We start from the raw sequence: 18,482 nt of genomic DNA, 5'->3' as shown, positions 1-18,482 counted from the left end.
GTATAAATCCATAATTAACATTGTACACATTTAACACATAACATGCTTATTTTTTTTTATTCAATAAAATATTTGCTATCTCCGCCTTTAATATAACATAGTAATGGACAGCTAAGCAATCACTAAGTCCAACGCAGTTGTACACATTACGGGTCCACATACTAAGCAGTTACACACGGTCCAGACATTATACGGCAAATGGTTACGTGGGCAACTTATGAAATTCTTCTGGTAGCTTTGGTGTCTCCTGTAAAAATTTCAGGGGAGATAAAAAATGATGTGTTCGACAAGCCAATGTGTAAGTTTTTAATAAATCTTTGGGTGCATTTAGCGTTTATCGTAATTATATTTTTGCCGTTATGGTGAATTTGTCTACAAAAGTCTTAGAAGTTATAGATAAATGATTTATTGCGTCAATGTAAAACAATATACTACGGCAATCTGGACGAAACCCTAAAGCGATTTTTTTAATTTTAAATATTACCGAACAATAAATTGACCAGATTTGTTGCAAAATGAAATTATAATTTTTTTAAACCAAGCGCACTGGAGTGAAACAAGCTATTATACAATGTTTCTGTTCCTGAGCGACAACCCACTCCAAACGAAAGAGAAACAGCTGAGTCAATAAACAACAATCTATGACTTGGTCATTCTCCCTGTTAAATAAAGCAGAACAGGTATGTTCTCAAAGTTAGGCTAGTTAATGATGAAATGAAAATTATTTTGTTGTTCTGTAACGTTGTTCTGTGTACTATTTATTGTGTTTTTGTTGCGCATAACATAAAGTTATTTTTTGATCACACTGAAACTGTGTGAAACATATTGAAAATTTTTCAATTACAAATGCACATCAGATACCCTTTTTGAATGGTAAAAAGTTAATGCGAATAACGATCCTCAGCCTGTTTTGGTATTTTTATGCTATGTGTTCGATACTAAATGCTGCTACCCTTTAAGCATGTCATAGGGTAGGACACTAAACTACAATTGTCTCAAGTCAGTAATCACATATCGATATCGATATGGGCTGTCTTTTTTATTAGCCATGCCCATACATTAATAAAATATCTTTAAAAAAATACAAATTTAAATATGTAGTAACTCGTAGGGGAACAAAAGTGTTTGGAACACCTGTGGTTAATGAACTGTCGTTTTTGGTTACATTTATAAAAGACTGCAATGTGTAATACTACCATACAGACCTACTAAGACTTATAAAATGAGTTAAGTTACACATATTCACTAGGCAGACAATGTGGAATTGTATATATAATATATATAAAATTAAGAATTCTTTTTAATTCATTAATTCTCTAGATTCTAATCCTTTTAGAAACATGGAGATGGAGCAAACAGTTCAGTATGTGGATTATGATGTAAAAGATTTTCTTCATACAATTTCAAAGTCTCGTAGAATACGCGATTTAAAATATTCTGGTCAACCAGTGACAAACCATGAAGACAAATTAATGATCAATGAACCAGAGGATGTTTCGTTCCAGAAACAACTGGATGAACTTGCAATCTGGTTTGAGAATTGGTCACATTTACAGGTTTTAAATGAATGTTTTATTTGCATGTGGTTATAGTTTAATCCCAGCTTGAAAATTTTGAAAAAAATTGTGGGGGGATTTTAGTCTTCAAAAACTTTTACGCCTTTTATTAAAGTTTTATTTTGATGGGCAGGACAGATTATTAACAATCTGTCACTGTCAGACGGCACTATCGAACTATTTACTTTTATTAAAATTTAAATGCAGGTTCACATTCTGTTACCCTTTATTTAACCAAACAATGTGGATCCTGCCCTATGTTTGGTATATTAATGGAATAAACGTGTGTATCCATGAGATTTGAACATATAAGTTTGCCATTAAACTACATCTGTCATCTACCCATTTGATTAGGAGTTAAAGTGTATTTACTATATAAATATATATTTATATATATTGGCGAACACTAATATGTCTATATAAAATATAGGCCTATACATTTATCAGAAGTTGTAGCGAAAATATAAAGCAGGAATGGACAGCTAACTTATTTCTGAACCCAACGCACTTGTACATACATAGTAATTTTTGTGTTTAACATTACAGCGCTGTGGTGTATTGAAACGACTTATTTCAATCAGCAACTTTCCTCAATTTCAATTACTATGGACCGCTGTTGAACCAATTCTGCACCGAGATTTTATGTATTCAGGTAACTGAAAATTAACCAGCATTTGGAAAAACATTCTTTTCCCGCTACCATGTTATCACCAAATTTAAACTCATCATTTTTTTAAATAAGGCACATCATTTTTGAACTTTTTTTAGGCTGATAAATTAGACATTTTTATATGGTTGATTACTTTTTTCTTTATTGTTATAAAATACCTACAAATGGCGAATGGCATTTAAATAATTAATTTTGGAATTTGATTGTCCTAAAGATCCACTACTTGTCTTTACCGCCTTGACAACGTCATAATAGCTATTGTAATGTTTCTATTGTTGATAGCTGTGCTTAGATATTAAGTTACTACTTCACCATGTACAAAAACTTGTAAATGTTATTCAGAAACTTGTTATTTCATATCAATTCAAAAGCATGGCATTTACAATGGATTTGCTGATAATAAACAACTCTACAATAAAAAAACTACTACATAAACACATTGTAATAACATGTGACTGCTGATTCAATCAATAGCCTACACATGAATTATCTGTATTCTTTTTACTATCTAGCCCTTTCTGTCTGTTTAATTCACCACCATAAATTCCTGTTGAGCTGCCACATTCTTGTGGTGTTAGTATATGGACAGTAGCTGTACTGATACATGTGCATAGTTCCTTCTAGTTTTGTAACCACATGGTTACATAGCAGTATAACCTGTTGTACAAGGCTTATTGTGCTGGAGGCACTTGGTTACTCACTGAGTGGCACAATCTCTTGATGGTGTTTCAAGGGCCATCATATTATTATGATGTCATAAAGCTGTTGATTGATTGGGCCAATTTATCAACAAGTGTCCTCCCTAAATATAAACATACAAGAAATTGCTTTTGAGGAATTTTTTAAAATTTTACTTTTTTTATATATATATATATAATATATGTATAGATTTTTTCACCCTACTTGACTGCAGATATAGTTTCATATTCAATGAATAAATATCTTTATTAGAACATACATTCTGATAGTTTATATATAAGCAATGTGCAAAGAACAAAATAAATTTTCCTTTACAAAAATTCAAATTTAATGCACACTATTAAATGACATGTAATTTTTTGGGGGGGATATAAATATTATGTTTTATATATATATTATATATATATATTTATTTATTTAATACAACAACCTATATTTATTGTTTATTTTGAGGAAGTAATACAAATTTTAAACATTTCAAATTTAGCACTAATGCTGATTTAGTATTTTAAACCGAAATGTTAAAAATGAAAATTTGGTCTTATTTATGGACTGTTGTGTCCCTAATAAATATATATTATATAAAGTTTTATTTTTTTAGCATCAGAAAGATTTCCATCAGAACAATTTACTCCAATCAGCACCGAGATAAGTCGAGCGACTCGGCAACGTTTGACCAAAAATAGGATGATTCAGCGATTTCATCGAACGAAAAGTGCTTACATCAGAACTGAGGAAGATGTGATGAGTCGTAACCACCTCTTACCCCCTGTAAGTTATGTTTATTATAATCTATTCTTAATTTTGTTAATATCATCCAGGTTCTAAAGCAGATTTTTTGATTTTGTTGATATCATCCATTACACAGCTTCTACAGCAATTTTTATACAAGGGGGTATTAAAAGCTCATAAAGGGGGCACAACAAATTACATCAGACATCATTGGCGTCTTTTAAAATATTTACCAAGGTGTTTTTGTGAATTGAGTTTTTTTATAAAAGATTTTTTTATTAAATAAATTTTTTATGGCTCTTATGAAAAACTACAAAAAATAAAATATATATAGGGTGGGGGTCTGGGGGAAGATAGGACACCTTTAGCACATAATATCCAAATGTCCCGACCGTGTTTTAAACAATTAACAACAGTCTATTAGTCGTGAAGGGTGAAGATATAGTTTTTTTAATTCTTTGAATGTTCTTTGTTTACTACCAAATGGGACAAGAAAATAAAGTAAAAAGGTATTGTATTCTACAATTCTACAATTGTCCTGTATTGTATTCTACTAATATATTATTTCTAAAACTGTGATCTGCAGATTGAATCAAAGCCTTTCCATCTTCCTGCAGTGGAAGCGGGAATTCCATCTTCCTTTATCCGAATCCCATCTCTACATCACCGGAGGAGTCTCACAACCCCTGATCCTCATGTGGATCATGATCATCGGAAACCGGAAGCGAACTGGTCAGCGGAATAATATTAATAACTTTATTTACACACTGTCTTATTAGTTTTAAGCTTGTTCGTTCACATTACCGTTCACAATGCTAAAATTTTGTTCTTTAAAAGTCATGGTCCCGAATAAGTTTTACTCTATAGCATTAAAATGCTAATCCCAACTTGCAACGTTTTTCCCAAAAGACAGTCATAACAGCCAATTTTGTTCTTTAGAATGTGTTTTTTTAGCATCTTAATCCTGAAATAGTTCTGTTCTGTAGCAATTTAATGCTAATTTTAACTTACAAATGTTTATTTTATTTTCCAGGATGACAGCCATGCATGTGCGTCGTCATATCCTAGAAAATCCTGTTGTAGAAAATGCAAGTACATGTAGTTCTGATTCGTCTTGCCCAAATTCTGACCAACTATTGGAGTGGTATGCATCCTGGAAAGGTTGGTTTTCAACTTCGGTTGAAATTTGTAATTAATCTTAAATTAAAGACTGTATGGAAGTTTTTATGTCATATTTAAATATGTATAATGAATTGTTTTAACACCAAACAACAAAGTAAAATCTGTTACTTATTTTACCGCAACATTTTTTTATCTAAAGAGAATATACAGTTACAATAATAATATTGTAACAATATATAGTTATTTTAATTTTTTTTACCACTTACCTAATTAGAACTGAGTAATATATTATTTTATAGTATAGTAGGTTGGGGGAAGATGGGACACCTTTTTATTCTATTTTCTCGCCCAATTTGGCAGTAAACAAAGAAAATGCAAAGAATTATAAAAGCATATCCTCGCGACTCCCCTAGATCGTTGTTAATTGTTTAAAAAGACGATCAGAATATTTGGATATCATGTGCCAAAGGTGTCCCATCTTCCCCCACCCTACTATATCTCAAATACTATTTTAATATTAAGTTATATTTAAATGAAGTGTGTCATTTTGCATGCCAATAACAATAGGTCTTATCAACTGCAATCATATTACTTATATTGTACTCCACTACTCAGTAATCCCATATCACTACATTACTCTTACTTAAGGTCCAGAAAGAGCAACTTTTCTACGCCTTGCTTTAATGAAACTTGACGCCCGACAACTTTATTTTCTCTCATCTTTCCTTGCTGTACGAAGACATCGAGATATGCTCTCTCTGCTGCCCCCTAATGTAGCGCACCACATTCTATCATTCCTACCACCGACAGATCTCATAAGTTGTGCCAGGGTTAGAACAATTTTTTTTTAAATAACTTTGGACCTATAACCTCTATGCTGTAAATAATATTATCAGTTAGTTATTTTTGTCACTATTTCTCCTTTTACGAATGACCGTCAGTTTAAAAATGTTTTTTAATTAGGTCAGGTTGAGTACAATTTTAGGTGACATTTTTAAGGGGTGATACTTTACAAAAGATTAAGAAACTAGAAAATATACTGTAATAATATAATTACTTGCAATATTTAACTTTAATAAGAACTTGTACAGGTTTCTAAGTCTTGGGAAACATTGTGCCGACACAACAAAATCTGGCGCCAAAAATGTGTTGAGACTCCTCTCCATGTTCGTCATGTTGCGACACCTAGTGGTGGTGGGTGGAGGTCTGCATACCGGGAAGACAAACTGCTCAAGCGGAACTGGCGTGAAGGGATGTGCAGTGAACTGGAACTGACGGGGCATAGTGGGGGGTGGGCGTCTGTTTTTTAAAAAAAAATTAAATAATGACTTTATTTATCAATTCGATTACAGTAGCAAAAATTAAAAAAATTAAATGAAAGTCACAATATAGCATCAAATATAGTTGTTAAAGCATGCTTTGCGTTTAAAACATATTTAAATTTAACAGGAAAAATATGGTCTAATAATAGTATTATTAATTTATAATAAAAGGCCTTGGTGTATATTATATACCGTTGTCGAATATTATTGTTCCATTACAGTGTTCTGTGTGTTGTTGCAAATGATAAGATGATTGTCAGTGGGGGTAAAGATGCAACTGTAAGGGTGTGGAGCGCCTCAAGTGGCAGGTTAAAGCAAACATTTACTGGACACCAGGTTCGAAATCATGTTTTAATTATAATTCGTTTTTATATCAAAATATTTAAATCTTAAAACTTGAAAAATCTGCTTGTACAGTATAATTTCAACAAAAGTTTTCAACATATTTATTAAAATTTGGGAACTCACTGTTGTGTTGTACTTATACCTGTAACATATCATTTATCTCTTTCTATAGAAAAGTGTTTGGTGCGTTGCAATTCTAACTGATAAACTGGTAGCCAGTGGTTCATATGACAGATGCGTTAAGATATGGCGTCTGGGAGCAAAGGCAGAATGTCTAAGAACTTTATTTGGGCACCTTGGTCCAATCTGGTGTATGGTTTGCAAACAGAGGTACCTTGCTACTGGATCTCAGGACAGAATGGTGAGTAATATTAAACTCGGAAAAATAAAATTAGTGTAATGTTAATTGCTTTATTCTTGCATGGCCGGAAAATGACAGGTGTTATAACCTATAACACAGGTGTTCATACACCTCGTGCCAGCTTACGAGTTGCCATGTATGTTACTTTGTGGGTATTTTTTTATTTATATCTCGGTGATAATTTGGACAACCCATTGGTGACCACTGGGTTGGAGCAATGGCCATAAGTGACATTTGCCCACAATGGTAGCAGCGACAAGCCTTAAACCCATTACCTCTGGGTTTGAGGTGGGTGTGCTAACCACTATGCCACCGGGCAACCCTCTATGTAGTTAGGTCACTTCCAGATAGTGATTGGTCTTTTAGTTGTTGCATTAATTTCCAAGCTGAAGTATATTTAATGTTTCGTGTATTAGATATTGTTCAACTGTCAGATTACACAGTGGATACAATATAACAATGTTTTAGTACTATGAAAATTTGGGTAGTATTTTCTAAAATGTGTTCAAAAAAGCATCGTCGAAATTTTATTGCCAGAAACAGTAGTAAACAAAATGACAGTCCAATAGACAAACAAGAGAACATGAAAAATTAAAATAAAATTTTCACAGTTTTTATAAAAAACTGGACAGAGTTACACAATAGGCATAGTTTACCAAGATGTGCATAGCACGAAAAAAAATCAAGCAAATAGCTTTGAAAATACATCTAGCAGAGGTTGGTCAGGTGTAAATGTGGTATTTAGTTGCACGGAGATTAGTACTTGCGTACTTGCACAGTTAAAATGCAGATAAAGCATCAAAACGAAGGTATCGTACCAACTGGAACTTAAGTCAGGAGAGTCCGGTTGTTTTTCTAATTTTCCTGTAGCAGGGTAAGTTCTGTAGACAGAGTAACTTCGTATAGTACAATCGTCCTGTTTAGCTCAATTTTGAATATTGTATTCCAAAAGAAAGCTTCAAGATCATTGAGTTTTTTCTTCCCCTGCATGAACAGGGGTGATTCGTACCCCATACTTTTGCACAAGTATGTATAGAGCACCCACCACAAGCCCTGACATTAGACTTCCTACTCCGCAGAAATAAAATACCGCTGAGTAGCTTTTGGAGCAGTCAGCCAGGTATCCTGGTGAGAAAAAAGTTTGATAGTACTCATGTTTTGGGTAACATAATGATAAAAATATAAAGTGATATTCTAAAATGCCTATGATGCAAAAGACAAAAACTGTTTGCTTGTCCTAAATTAGGTTAGCTGGTTAAGTTTCCATTGATTACACATGTTGCACAAACTCTATTCAATCTCCATGTCTTAGTTTTATGCAGTTTTTCTAGGTTTAACCAAAGTTAGTATGGTCTATACTAACTTTGGGTTTAACATGCAACCAATTGAATATTCGTACTTAATTTCTTCATATGTAACTCTAACTCAACTGAAATGCTTCTGTAAGGAAACGTTCCAACCAAGTGCACTGGCATTCCCTTACCTGCAAAGGGTGGCCCTGTCAGAATCCCAAGTCCACTTATAAAATGAAAAACCCCGATCGCATGATGTAATCGTTCGATCGGAACAAGTCTTGTGATAATTGGGAAGCAGTATACTGCGTTCAAACCATTCGTCATGCCGAAACAAGCCATGTAGACTGCAAGCATTGGAAATGTGGTTGCGAGCGTTGAAAGAAGGTTAAATATCCCCATCAAGATTTGCGTAGTTGCGAAAGCTGACATTTCGAAACCTCTTCGCAACCGGTTCTGGGACACGAAAGTCGTCGCGAACCCTAAACAGAATTATCAGTTAAAACAGAGGAAACTTCCAACTTATAACTGCATCGGCATTCAGGACAAAAAAGATTTGATCTGTGTTTGGCCAGACAAAAATCTCTTTATACCGTTCAATATTTTTATATAGATTAACAAACGTTCTTGTTCATTCGCAAATGCTTCGAGTAAAGTAATAGTTGAAACTTGAACCTTTTAATCACAAATTAGTAGAAACAACCACGTATTGAAATCAAAGTAACCTGACTTACATGTACTGCATTGCATTTTACCTGATATCGGACGAATCACGCTGTCAAAGACAGAAAACACAATTAGAAGGTACGCCCCTTGCTCCCTGGTCATCCCAAGTGATTGGACATGCACCACGATAAACCACGTCGGGGTAAACCGAACCAAAAAGTCCAGGAATCCTCCCAAGCCATACAACATGAACCTCCACTGGCTGATGAGAGAAATATAAGGTTCTAGGACGTCAGTCATTCGCTTCAGGTCGCTTCCTTTCGTGCATGTGACGTCAGGGATGGATTTGTCGTCACCAGATGACGTGTCAATGTTCAATTTCACGGTCAGTTCGTTGTTGTTTTGTTCTTGCTTTGCGCGGAAGTTATTCAAAATTGCTTGCTTGTAAGTTGACCTGGTAGTCCTAACTTCGGGACGGTTAAGATGCGGTAGAGAGTGAGTTACCTGTTGCTCCGAAGACACGTCCTCTGCCGCATGAATATTGCTCGCAGATCGCGACATCGCTTTTAGGAACTGAAAAGTATCAACCTCTGGAAACATCACAGGATTTAGTTCGTCGTCGCAGTTTGTGAGCGACTGTGCATCCCATTTTCGAACCACATCTGGCGAATTCATTCCATCATCTTTAATCTTCCTATCCTCGTCGTCCTCTATGATAACGGGCCGAAGAAGCGATGCCCCGACGCATAGATTTAAGCAGAAGCCTGCTACGATCAGTACGGCGCTTGACCAACCGTACACTTCTGCGATGATGGTCATAAGAAGGGGCAGCAACATCCCACAAGCCGGGGAACCGAGAGACGCCATCCCGAACGCCCACGACCTCTTGCGGTCAAAATAGATACCGAGCTGTGAGGTAGCGTTACAGTAAGCGAACCCGAATCCGGTACCTGCGTGACAAGAAGTTTAAAGTCTGTTCAAAGTTATAATTGTAGTGCGTGCGATCAGAATGTAATATACGTGTGATTAGCGTGAACGTAAAGTTCAATGATGGGCTGTCTATATCTCTTATCGACGTGGGAAAATGCCAGTTGTTTAAACGATTACCGTCAGTGTCATGGACATGGTTATTATATGATATACGTTGACAGTCGACCCGTCACTCTTGTAATGCCAGATTAGGTTAATCTGTATCGACAAGCAATTATTTTCTTATAACATATCTCTCTGCCCTTTTCGCATATTTAAACTGTCGCTGATTAAGATATTGTCTTAACCAAAAGCTTCCCATCATCAAACTTTACATACCAGCTATCACGCTGCCAACGTATGCTGTGTTGATGTTAGTAGATTGCGACACAACGACTGTCCCTATACATGACAACACCCCGCCAATCATCATTGTCTTCCGTGGTCCAAGCACACCCGTGATTACACTTCCAGGCAGAGCTGTAAAACACAAACTTTACTGACACAAAGATTTGGCGAGGCTGGAGTAATGGGCCAACTGTGTAGCCTAAATCCCAGTACTTCACGTCCTTCCCAGTCACCCATATAGTATATTTGGAGCAAACTGGCTTGCATTTTAGCATAAAACGTATATTGAACGTCGACACATAGTTTTAAAGTTGTCAGTCAAAATTGCTTATGAATATACTGAAATGCATTTTTGCATAAAACATATATTTTACGTCGACTAATGGTTTTAAAGTTGTCAGTCAAAATTGCTTATGGCCAAACTAAAATGCATTTTAGTTCTAACGTAAATTTCACGTCGACACATAGTGCTAAAATTGTCAGTCAAAATTGCTTATGGTCGGTAGTTCAGGCTTTATTGGCGAGAAGACTTACTTCCACAGGCGAGGAAACCGAACATTAGTGACGTTATCCACGAGGTTGCTGAATTGGTTGAATGAAACTCCCGCTGAAAGGCATCGAAAAGGACGCTCATAGCCCGCGGAACAGCCCACACGATGGCGTAAGTGAGGAAAGCGGTGAATGTCACCACCCACCCCCAACCCCCCTCAGGAGGAGCTTTGTATTTCATTAACATCAGAACTATATCTATTGACAACCCTATAGTACAGCGTCTCCTGCCAAAACAGTAAACGTTAAACACATCACATAGCAACCTGACCTACACCCCTCAGATTGTGCGTAAACAATATTGCTGTTTTTTGATAAGCGACTTCTGCATTTTACGGCTTTATTCTCATATGCCAACTGCTATGTATTAAGCCTCCGGTCAGCTTGCGCGACAGTATAAAAACAAATCGTTATGCATACATTGCTAGTGCCATTTACACACGTATCTTTTCTTTCCTGGCAGCACCCTTGTTGATATACGGCAGTGGTTACCAAAGTATGTTTCGCACAGGGTTAAAAAACGGGTAGCGCCAAGGTGATTTAAATCTATCAAAACGAGTTTTTTCTTTTCTTTAGTTTGTTAACAAACATGTGTTTAATAAACTCTGTACTACAACTTGTGTCTCTTGTCTACTTCATATACATCCAAAAATAGTATAGAATGCATACATTAATAAAGACGTTTTTTTTTCGATGTGTTCATAAAACTCTGATTTAGGTCGCGCTAAAAAAACATTGGGAACCACTGATATACTGCGACGGCTTTTACAGCCGACAAGGCTAATGTTTACTCACCGACTCGTAAGGTGCAAAGATCACAAGTTAAATTTACTGGTGTTTTCACCCTCTGTCGCACCTGGCGGCATTGATGTGTGACCTATTTTTCAATTCCGTTTACATTTTGTTTTGTTTAATAGGGTGGGGGGACACCTTTTTATTCTATTTTCTTGCCGCATTTGGTATCAAACAGAGAACATTCAAAGAATTATACAGTCGTGTCCTTACGACTCCCATATACCGTTGATAATTGTTTAAAACACGATCAGGATATTTTAATATTATGTGCTAAAGATATCCCGTCTTCTCCCACTCTACTTTATATATATATACTACGCTGTCCTAACTGCTGTAAATGTTGTTACAGATAAAGTTGTGGGATATACATCACTGCACACTTCTGCGCACCCTCAGGGGACATACCTCTGCAATATTTGCAATGGATGCAGACGATTGCTTCAACAATCTATTCTCTGGTTCAGCAGATAAGGTACACTGTTTCAATCTCTTTCTTATTCTTAATTTTTAATAATTACAACTGTACAGTTTTAAACTGTTTACAGAATTAGATATTTGTCTTTATCTGTACTACGTTTTCTAGATGCGTTTTTTCTTGGCTCTGTAAATCATAAACACATGTGCTACCGAACTCCTATTCAAAGCTGTGCAAATAAACACCACGGCCTCATTTACTGATTTCCTCTTATGTTCTTCTTAGTAAAAACTGTAACTGGCATTGCCTTCTGTCAGTGTGCAGTCCACTGTGCGTCTGTACAACACCATGGTAAACTTCCAACATGACTTTATCACAGTAAAGTTAAACGCCTTGACACTTTAAACTTTGCCTGATCTTACAAACCCTCGAGAACGCCAGTCATACGACAGCTCCTGCAGTTATAAATATATAGCTTTACAACCAACGAACTGCTTCTACTACTGCACAACCCCGCAGTAAACTAAGACTTTGTTCAGTTCCAAACGCCGAGCAACGCGTGCTACTTACGTTTTAACTAGTTGTCATGCTTCCGTTGGCTAATAGGCTTCGGTAATCTTTTGAACATACTTTTATGAACATGGTTATATGGGCTTTATAATAATCCAAATGTAATTAGCACAACACTCACACTTCTCGCTCGGCGTAATCAGGTAATTAAGCAGCATTACTTGTGGTTATTGCTGGACTAACAAGTCGCATTGGGCTTCGATATTTCGTGACTAGCAATTAGAATAGACACTGAGGTGGCCACTGCAAATACACCTAAACCGGCAGTTGTAATATTACCACCTTTTGCAGCAAAGCAACAACAATAATACGCACACTATTTACAACCTCAAACCGGCTAGAACTGGCTAGAACAATAACGGTAAAACCGACCTTGCCGTCGGACTTAATCTCTTACCAACAACGCGTATATGCGATTAATATTCTGGCAAGCCATCGGATTGCTACAGCTGCTAAGTTTAAGCTCATTGATGCTTTCACACAACGCATACACGGTTTAACGCCTGAATGGGCCGCGTTAAACATATTCATTATATCATTCTCACCGCAGCGGAGCGCGGCCACATATAAATAACACGATGACTCAACTGGTTCGTTCATAGCGGTGCTTCGGGCCTCTGTGAAAAACATGATGACACTCAACTAGTTCGTTCAAAACGCAGAGCATCCGGGTTTGGGAAATTGCCACTGGACAATGCATCAGAGTGTTATGGACAGGGTCAGCCACTGCCACGATGTCGGTCAGTTTCAGTCACGGTCTACTGGCATCGGCTGCCGGCGGTCACGTAATGTTGTGGGAGCCAATCAGCGGTCGATTCGTTCGCTCGTTTCATCCACATAAAGAACGGTTTGTGACGTCATTAAAACAATTTGTTATTTCGATCGTGGCAGTCAAGTTTCATATTACCTTTATGAAAAATTGGCTTACGACAACGTATATATAAATACGATCAAATTTTCTCTCATTTAGGGTTTTCGGAAAGTCACCGCGCGCTTAGACATATTTATTAAAAATGTATCTTTTAGTATACAATCCAGTAGGTAAAAATGAATGACAATTAAAAATGATATTTAAAGTGACCCCTGTTAGCATCAATACAGGCTTGGACCAATGTCCCCTCTAATTTTTAATCCATGTTAATTTTTATTCCTAAGCGATTCCCAAACGTTTTAAAGGCAAACGGCGAGTTGTGTACCAAGTAAATACTCATAATCATACAGTAGGACTATCAGACCAATATATACAAATGCAACAGTTTATAAAAAAACTAAAAATCCAATAGGGCTGATATAGTAGGGTGGGAGAGATGGGACACCTTTTCATTTTCTCGTCACTTTTGGTAGTAAACAAAGAACATTCACGGAGTTATAAAACCGTTTCCTGACGACTCCCTTAGATCGTTGTTACTTGTTTAAAATGTGATCAGGATTTCTGGGTATTATGTGCTAAAAGTGTCCCATCTTTCCCCACCCTACTATAAAAAATACTACCTGCCTAACTATTATTAATTACTTATTACTGAAAGTAACCAATTAGTTAATTTGGAATGTTTTTCAAATAAACCATCTCTCTAATAAACAAACATAATATTTATCAGCTAATGCAGTTTGTTTGTGTATTAAGCTGAATGTCATGGGTACCGCGTCAACGCCGACACGTCGTTACATATGCTAATGCACACTGCGTCAGAGTATACGCGGAGAAGTGAATCGAAAAAAATCATTAGATGAGTGCACAGTGACTTTCTGAACACCCTGTATTAGAGAAACTTGATCGTAGGCCAGTTTGTGTAATGCCAGTGTGAATAAATAAACAGTGTGTGCATACAGCTGCACTTGCTGTTTACCATACTGTGTTTTTAACACCCCTAAAGCTAATACCAAAGTCCACGTAGATGTATTTACATCCAGGATCGAATCGGTCCAGCTTAGAATCACTGACTCAACAGCGACGTCTGGCGTCCTTACTACAGCATCTAAAGATGGGGTAATCACCTACTGGGGAATTTTTGGGTAAGCGGTCACTCAAGAAAATAACTAAACGCAATATCTCGTGTAACTTAAACCAACAACCATAATTTAAGTTACCGTTTGAAACGATTTATACACCTTGAAATGATTTTAAAGCTGTAAAAAAATGAAAAAATCCACAAAAAAATAATCACCACGAAGTAACATACTTGGTAACTCGTAAGCTGGAGCGAGGTGTATGGATACCCGTGTAATAACCACTGTTGTTTTCCGGCCACGCGAGGATAAAGTGAGTTACATTCATTTATTCAAATTACTTTTTTGTTGAATCTAGAAATGAGATTCCAATCCGCAAACTACGGGGTCATAAAGGTCAGATCAATTGCGTCACATCCGGCCCCACCCGCGTGGTGTCCGCGTCCCATGACGGCACAGTTAGGGTGTGGGACTTCCGGGAATCCCCCTTTACCCCCATCACCCCAAACGCCATTTTTTAAAAGTGTTTTACTCTAGTTTAGAATTTCTGCTTTTTGTATATAGTTTTGATGTATAGTAGGGTGGGGGAAGATGGGACACCTTTAGTACAAATTATCCAAATATCCTGATCGGGTTTGAAACAATTAACAACGGTCTATGGGAGTCGCAAGGATACGGTTTTATAATTCTTTAAATGCTCTTTGTTTACCACTGAATGGGACGAGAAATTTGGTGTTTAAATGTGTCCTATCTTCCCCCACCTTACTGTATTACTCGTTTAACTTAATTTTTATAGTGTTCCATAGTTTACCTAATGTTTCTAAAAGTGCCTCGAATCGCGCGTATACTGTGATTTTACCTTTGCCATTCAATCTGATAAGCCACTGTATATCAAATCATGTACCGCACTGTGCGTAGTTCTCTCTGTAAATTTCCCTTTTCCCAGAACACAGCATGCGACTGTTTTCCATGCATTTGCCAAGTTTCAATGATCAAATACAAAATTCCAGACACAGGAAATTAGTCTGCTGCTATAGATTGGTTCCTTTTTCCTGCAAGAACTATGTTTGCGTTTGGGTCCTTCTGTAAGCTCATATTCAAACTTTCCCTTAAGACGGTAAAACATCAGAAATACGAATCGGTAGCAGCAGTTAAGTTTTGTATATATGTTAGCAGCATATAATAGAGAAACAGTTTATATTACATACAAAAGGCCTTATAAGGCGTGTCCCTAGTAGGCCGCGAAGCAGCTTCTGCTGTTTTTTCGTGAAACTGCTGCTGCTTCTTGGTTCGTTTTACTTTCCCAGAAACCGCTACATTCCTGGTGTTTTGTCATCCGTGCAGTTTATCTTGCTTAACCGTTTAAAGTTACTTAACTTTCTGTAGGTAGCCTAGGTGTAATCAGAACAGATAGTAGTCGAAGCAGCAGCATGGAAACTTTGCAATTTATCGTCATTTTTGCGTATAGTTGCATTTTCTTATATCCCGTTCAAGGTAAGCAATGTTTAATTTCTTTCTTTTACGTCATTTTGCCCATCATTTGCACAGAAAAACATTTACAACATTTTAAATGCGTTAGATTTAAGAAAAAATATATTTGTTGACAGACGAATATATAATACAGTGGGGGAGATGGGTCACCTTTTTCTCGTCTCATTTGGTAGTAAACAAAGAACATTCAAAGCTTTTTAAAGCCGCGTTCTCACGACTTCCATAGACCGTTGTCAATTTTTTAAAACACAATCAGGATATTTTAATATTATGTGTTAAAGGTGTTCCGTCTCCCCCGACCCCATACTCTATTTATGCTGCGATTATAGCAGATTACAACGAATTGTTATTTGTTTAAAGCTGTATGCGCATTGCTAGACATTACACATTGTTTTTATTCACTTACCAGTTGTTGGTCCTAACAATATTAAATCACAGGACAATCTCAATCCTCGTGTGAACTTCCCTTTGTATGGAATGCTGCCACTGGCGACAATTGGTTGCTACCAGGCATAATACCAGGATACCGAGCTAAATTTGAGCTTGTAGTCGAGGGCTTGGACTCAAATAACCGGTACATACCGGGTCGAGCTCATAAGGGTAAGTTGTTAAAACAACACTCTTTGTCGATGCTGCAGGATAGGTCTTCCGGCGCCGTGGCTCACTGGTTTAGTCGCATGCATCGAAACCAAGGTGTGCCGGGTTCGATGCTCGACGGCGGTACTAATACCGCACAACTATAGATACTATTTAATGTTGAAGTATTTGTTATAATGAGTTGCAGTCGGTTTCAATGACAATGTTTTTTACATACGGTAGTGTGGGGTAAGATGGATACCCTTAGCATCTAGTTTTCCATATTTCCGAATTGTTTTGTTAACATTTAAAATGCCTTTTTAGAGTGGTGAGAATACTATTGTATAATTCTGTAAATATTCTTTGTTCACTACTTGATCGATAAAAGAATAAAAACATGAACTATCTTTCTCTGGCGTACATTATAGTAGGGTGGGAGAAGATGGAACACCTTTTCATTCTATTTTCTCGTCCCATTTTTTTAGTAAACAAAGGTCATTCAAAAAGTTACAAAACCGTATCCTCGGGAGTCCCCTAGACTGCTGTTAATTGTTTAAAACACGATCAGCATATTTGGATATTATGTGCTATAAGATGCGTCCGATCTTCCCCCACCCCTACGGTATAGAAAGTTTCGTTGTTGCTTTTTGCCACAGTCCTTTAACTTAAGAAAACGCCAACGTCCACAATATGAGTTAAATATCCTACTTGACAGTTTCAGTTAAAGTGAGGTCGAAAACAGAGGGTCGAATGCGTGGGTTTTACTTGCTCCTCGATCCGGTGGAAGAACAAACCTCCGACTGCATGTGTTCGTTCAATGTCTCTTGCGGTTTGGGCCGTTTTGTGAAGAAGAGTAATAAGAAAAATGCACGCCTGGGAACGAAAATGCTTGCCAATTGTACCCAGATGATATACGCTGATAATAAAGTAAATAAGAAGCGCTGGACCATGAAATGGGTGGCGCCCACCTGCGGAGGGGTTGTTATAAGGTAGTTTATTATTTATTAAAAACATCAGCTGTTTAACATGGACTTTTTCTAACGTAGAAGTATTTCTGGGGACTGAAAATACGTTTACTGTAAATATGCACATCACACACACGTGTTACTGTGGGGAAATTGGGACACTTGAAGAACATATTCTCCCATAATTTAACACCTACTTTTAAAAGTTTATACCATTAACGTAAATAGCCTTAGCATGCGCTTTATAGGCTACAGCATAGCAAAAATAATAATTTAATATTTTTATTTGTTTATTATTAAATCCCATTGTATCCACATGTCCCATTTTGCCCCGCCTTGCAAAAGCAAGTATTACCCTTATTTAACAATATACCGCTTTACAAAGCATAAACTTATTTTCAACACTCTACATGCATTTTCAGAAGTTTTTTTTGTTTTTTAGAGCTACGATCCGCGGGAAAGATGGGAAGATTTATTTCGACAACGATGATTTAGAACCGCAGTTCCAAGTGTTGAGCAGAATTTTATATCCGAGTACCGACTCAGCACCCGAGGAGTCTTAAATTTAAAAAAATGATGTTTATGATAGTGTAACAGATTCAACACGTTAATCTGTACAATTGTTCTTCTTAATTGTGTATTTTCTCAACAGCGGCGGGTCTATAGTTGCATTGTAATAAATGGTATATTGTTGAAAAGTGTTAGTGTACAAACTATTGAACAAGAACAGCATATAATTACCATTGAGTCGATATGATTGATTTATTTGTATTATTTAGCTACGTAAAGTGAAAAACTATATGTTTAAATGTGAAAAATATCTCTTCGGATACAGTAGCGAAAGTCAAATTAGCTAAAACAACAAAGTAACGGATTTTGGCAACAACGGTATAGTTATAAAAGACGTTACGGTCAAACTACTCCAGAAAAGGTGTGAGAAAAAAAAGCGGTTGCTAAACCAACCTTCGGTCGCTATAGTAACGTATAACCAAAACCCAAATGGAAAATATTAACAAACTAACTGAGTATATAGTAATAATAATCCAATTTCATTTATTCATACCCTGTACGTTATAGTTTCCTCCAGCACGT

The 18,482-nt window shown here is 36.6% G+C and overlaps 3 protein-coding genes across 7 annotated transcripts; 2 read left to right on the top strand and 1 right to left on the bottom strand.

The window, feature by feature from the left end:
- Positions 1 to 35: 35 nt before the first annotated feature.
- Positions 36 to 15,829, top strand: LOC149740487 (F-box/WD repeat-containing protein sel-10-like). 5 transcript variants are annotated; one of them, XM_089872146.1, is made up of 15 exons: positions 36 to 298; positions 543 to 680; positions 1,321 to 1,556; positions 2,103 to 2,208; positions 3,527 to 3,696; positions 4,244 to 4,389; positions 4,691 to 4,818; positions 5,428 to 5,609; positions 5,871 to 6,070; positions 6,323 to 6,437; positions 6,619 to 6,807; positions 11,776 to 11,898; positions 13,074 to 13,258; positions 14,323 to 14,424; positions 14,717 to 15,378. In XM_089872146.1, the coding sequence occupies exons 3-15, from the start codon at positions 1,341 to 1,343 to the stop codon at positions 14,877 to 14,879; spliced, it is 2,025 nt and encodes a 674-aa protein (XP_089728272.1). In that variant the 5' UTR covers positions 36 to 298; positions 543 to 680; positions 1,321 to 1,340; the 3' UTR covers positions 14,880 to 15,378. The 5 variants fall into 5 exon arrangements, with proteins under 5 accessions (XP_089728272.1, XP_089728275.1, XP_089728274.1 ...); XM_089872149.1 differs by lacking the exon at positions 14,717 to 15,378 and adding an exon at positions 15,745 to 15,829 and having other exon boundaries at positions 36 to 680; XM_089872148.1 differs by having other exon boundaries at positions 36 to 680; positions 1,337 to 1,556.
- LOC149740488 (putative monocarboxylate transporter 5) lies at positions 7,312 to 10,865 on the bottom strand. Its single transcript, XM_089872154.1, has 5 exons — positions 10,617 to 10,865; positions 10,074 to 10,214; positions 8,855 to 9,715; positions 8,291 to 8,581; positions 7,312 to 7,932 (listed from the first exon to the last, which is right to left on the bottom strand). The coding sequence occupies exons 1-5, from the start codon at positions 10,816 to 10,818 to the stop codon at positions 7,772 to 7,774; spliced, it is 1,656 nt and encodes a 551-aa protein (XP_089728280.1). The 5' UTR covers positions 10,819 to 10,865; the 3' UTR covers positions 7,312 to 7,771.
- Positions 15,751 to 18,130, top strand: LOC149740486 (uncharacterized). The gene is made up of 4 exons (XM_089872174.1): positions 15,751 to 15,852; positions 16,288 to 16,449; positions 17,141 to 17,414; positions 17,833 to 18,130. The coding sequence occupies exons 1-4, from the start codon at positions 15,789 to 15,791 to the stop codon at positions 17,951 to 17,953; spliced, it is 621 nt and encodes a 206-aa protein (XP_089728300.1). The 5' UTR covers positions 15,751 to 15,788; the 3' UTR covers positions 17,954 to 18,130.
- Positions 18,131 to 18,482: the final 352 nt, after the last annotated feature.

This window comes from Ciona robusta, chromosome 2 (assembly GCF_009617815.1).
Source record: "Ciona robusta chromosome 2, ASM961781v2".
Taxonomy (NCBI): domain Eukaryota; kingdom Metazoa; phylum Chordata; class Ascidiacea; order Phlebobranchia; family Cionidae; genus Ciona; species Ciona robusta.
The sequence above is the reverse complement of the archived record's forward strand: the minus strand, read 5'-3'. Positions and strand labels throughout refer to the sequence as shown.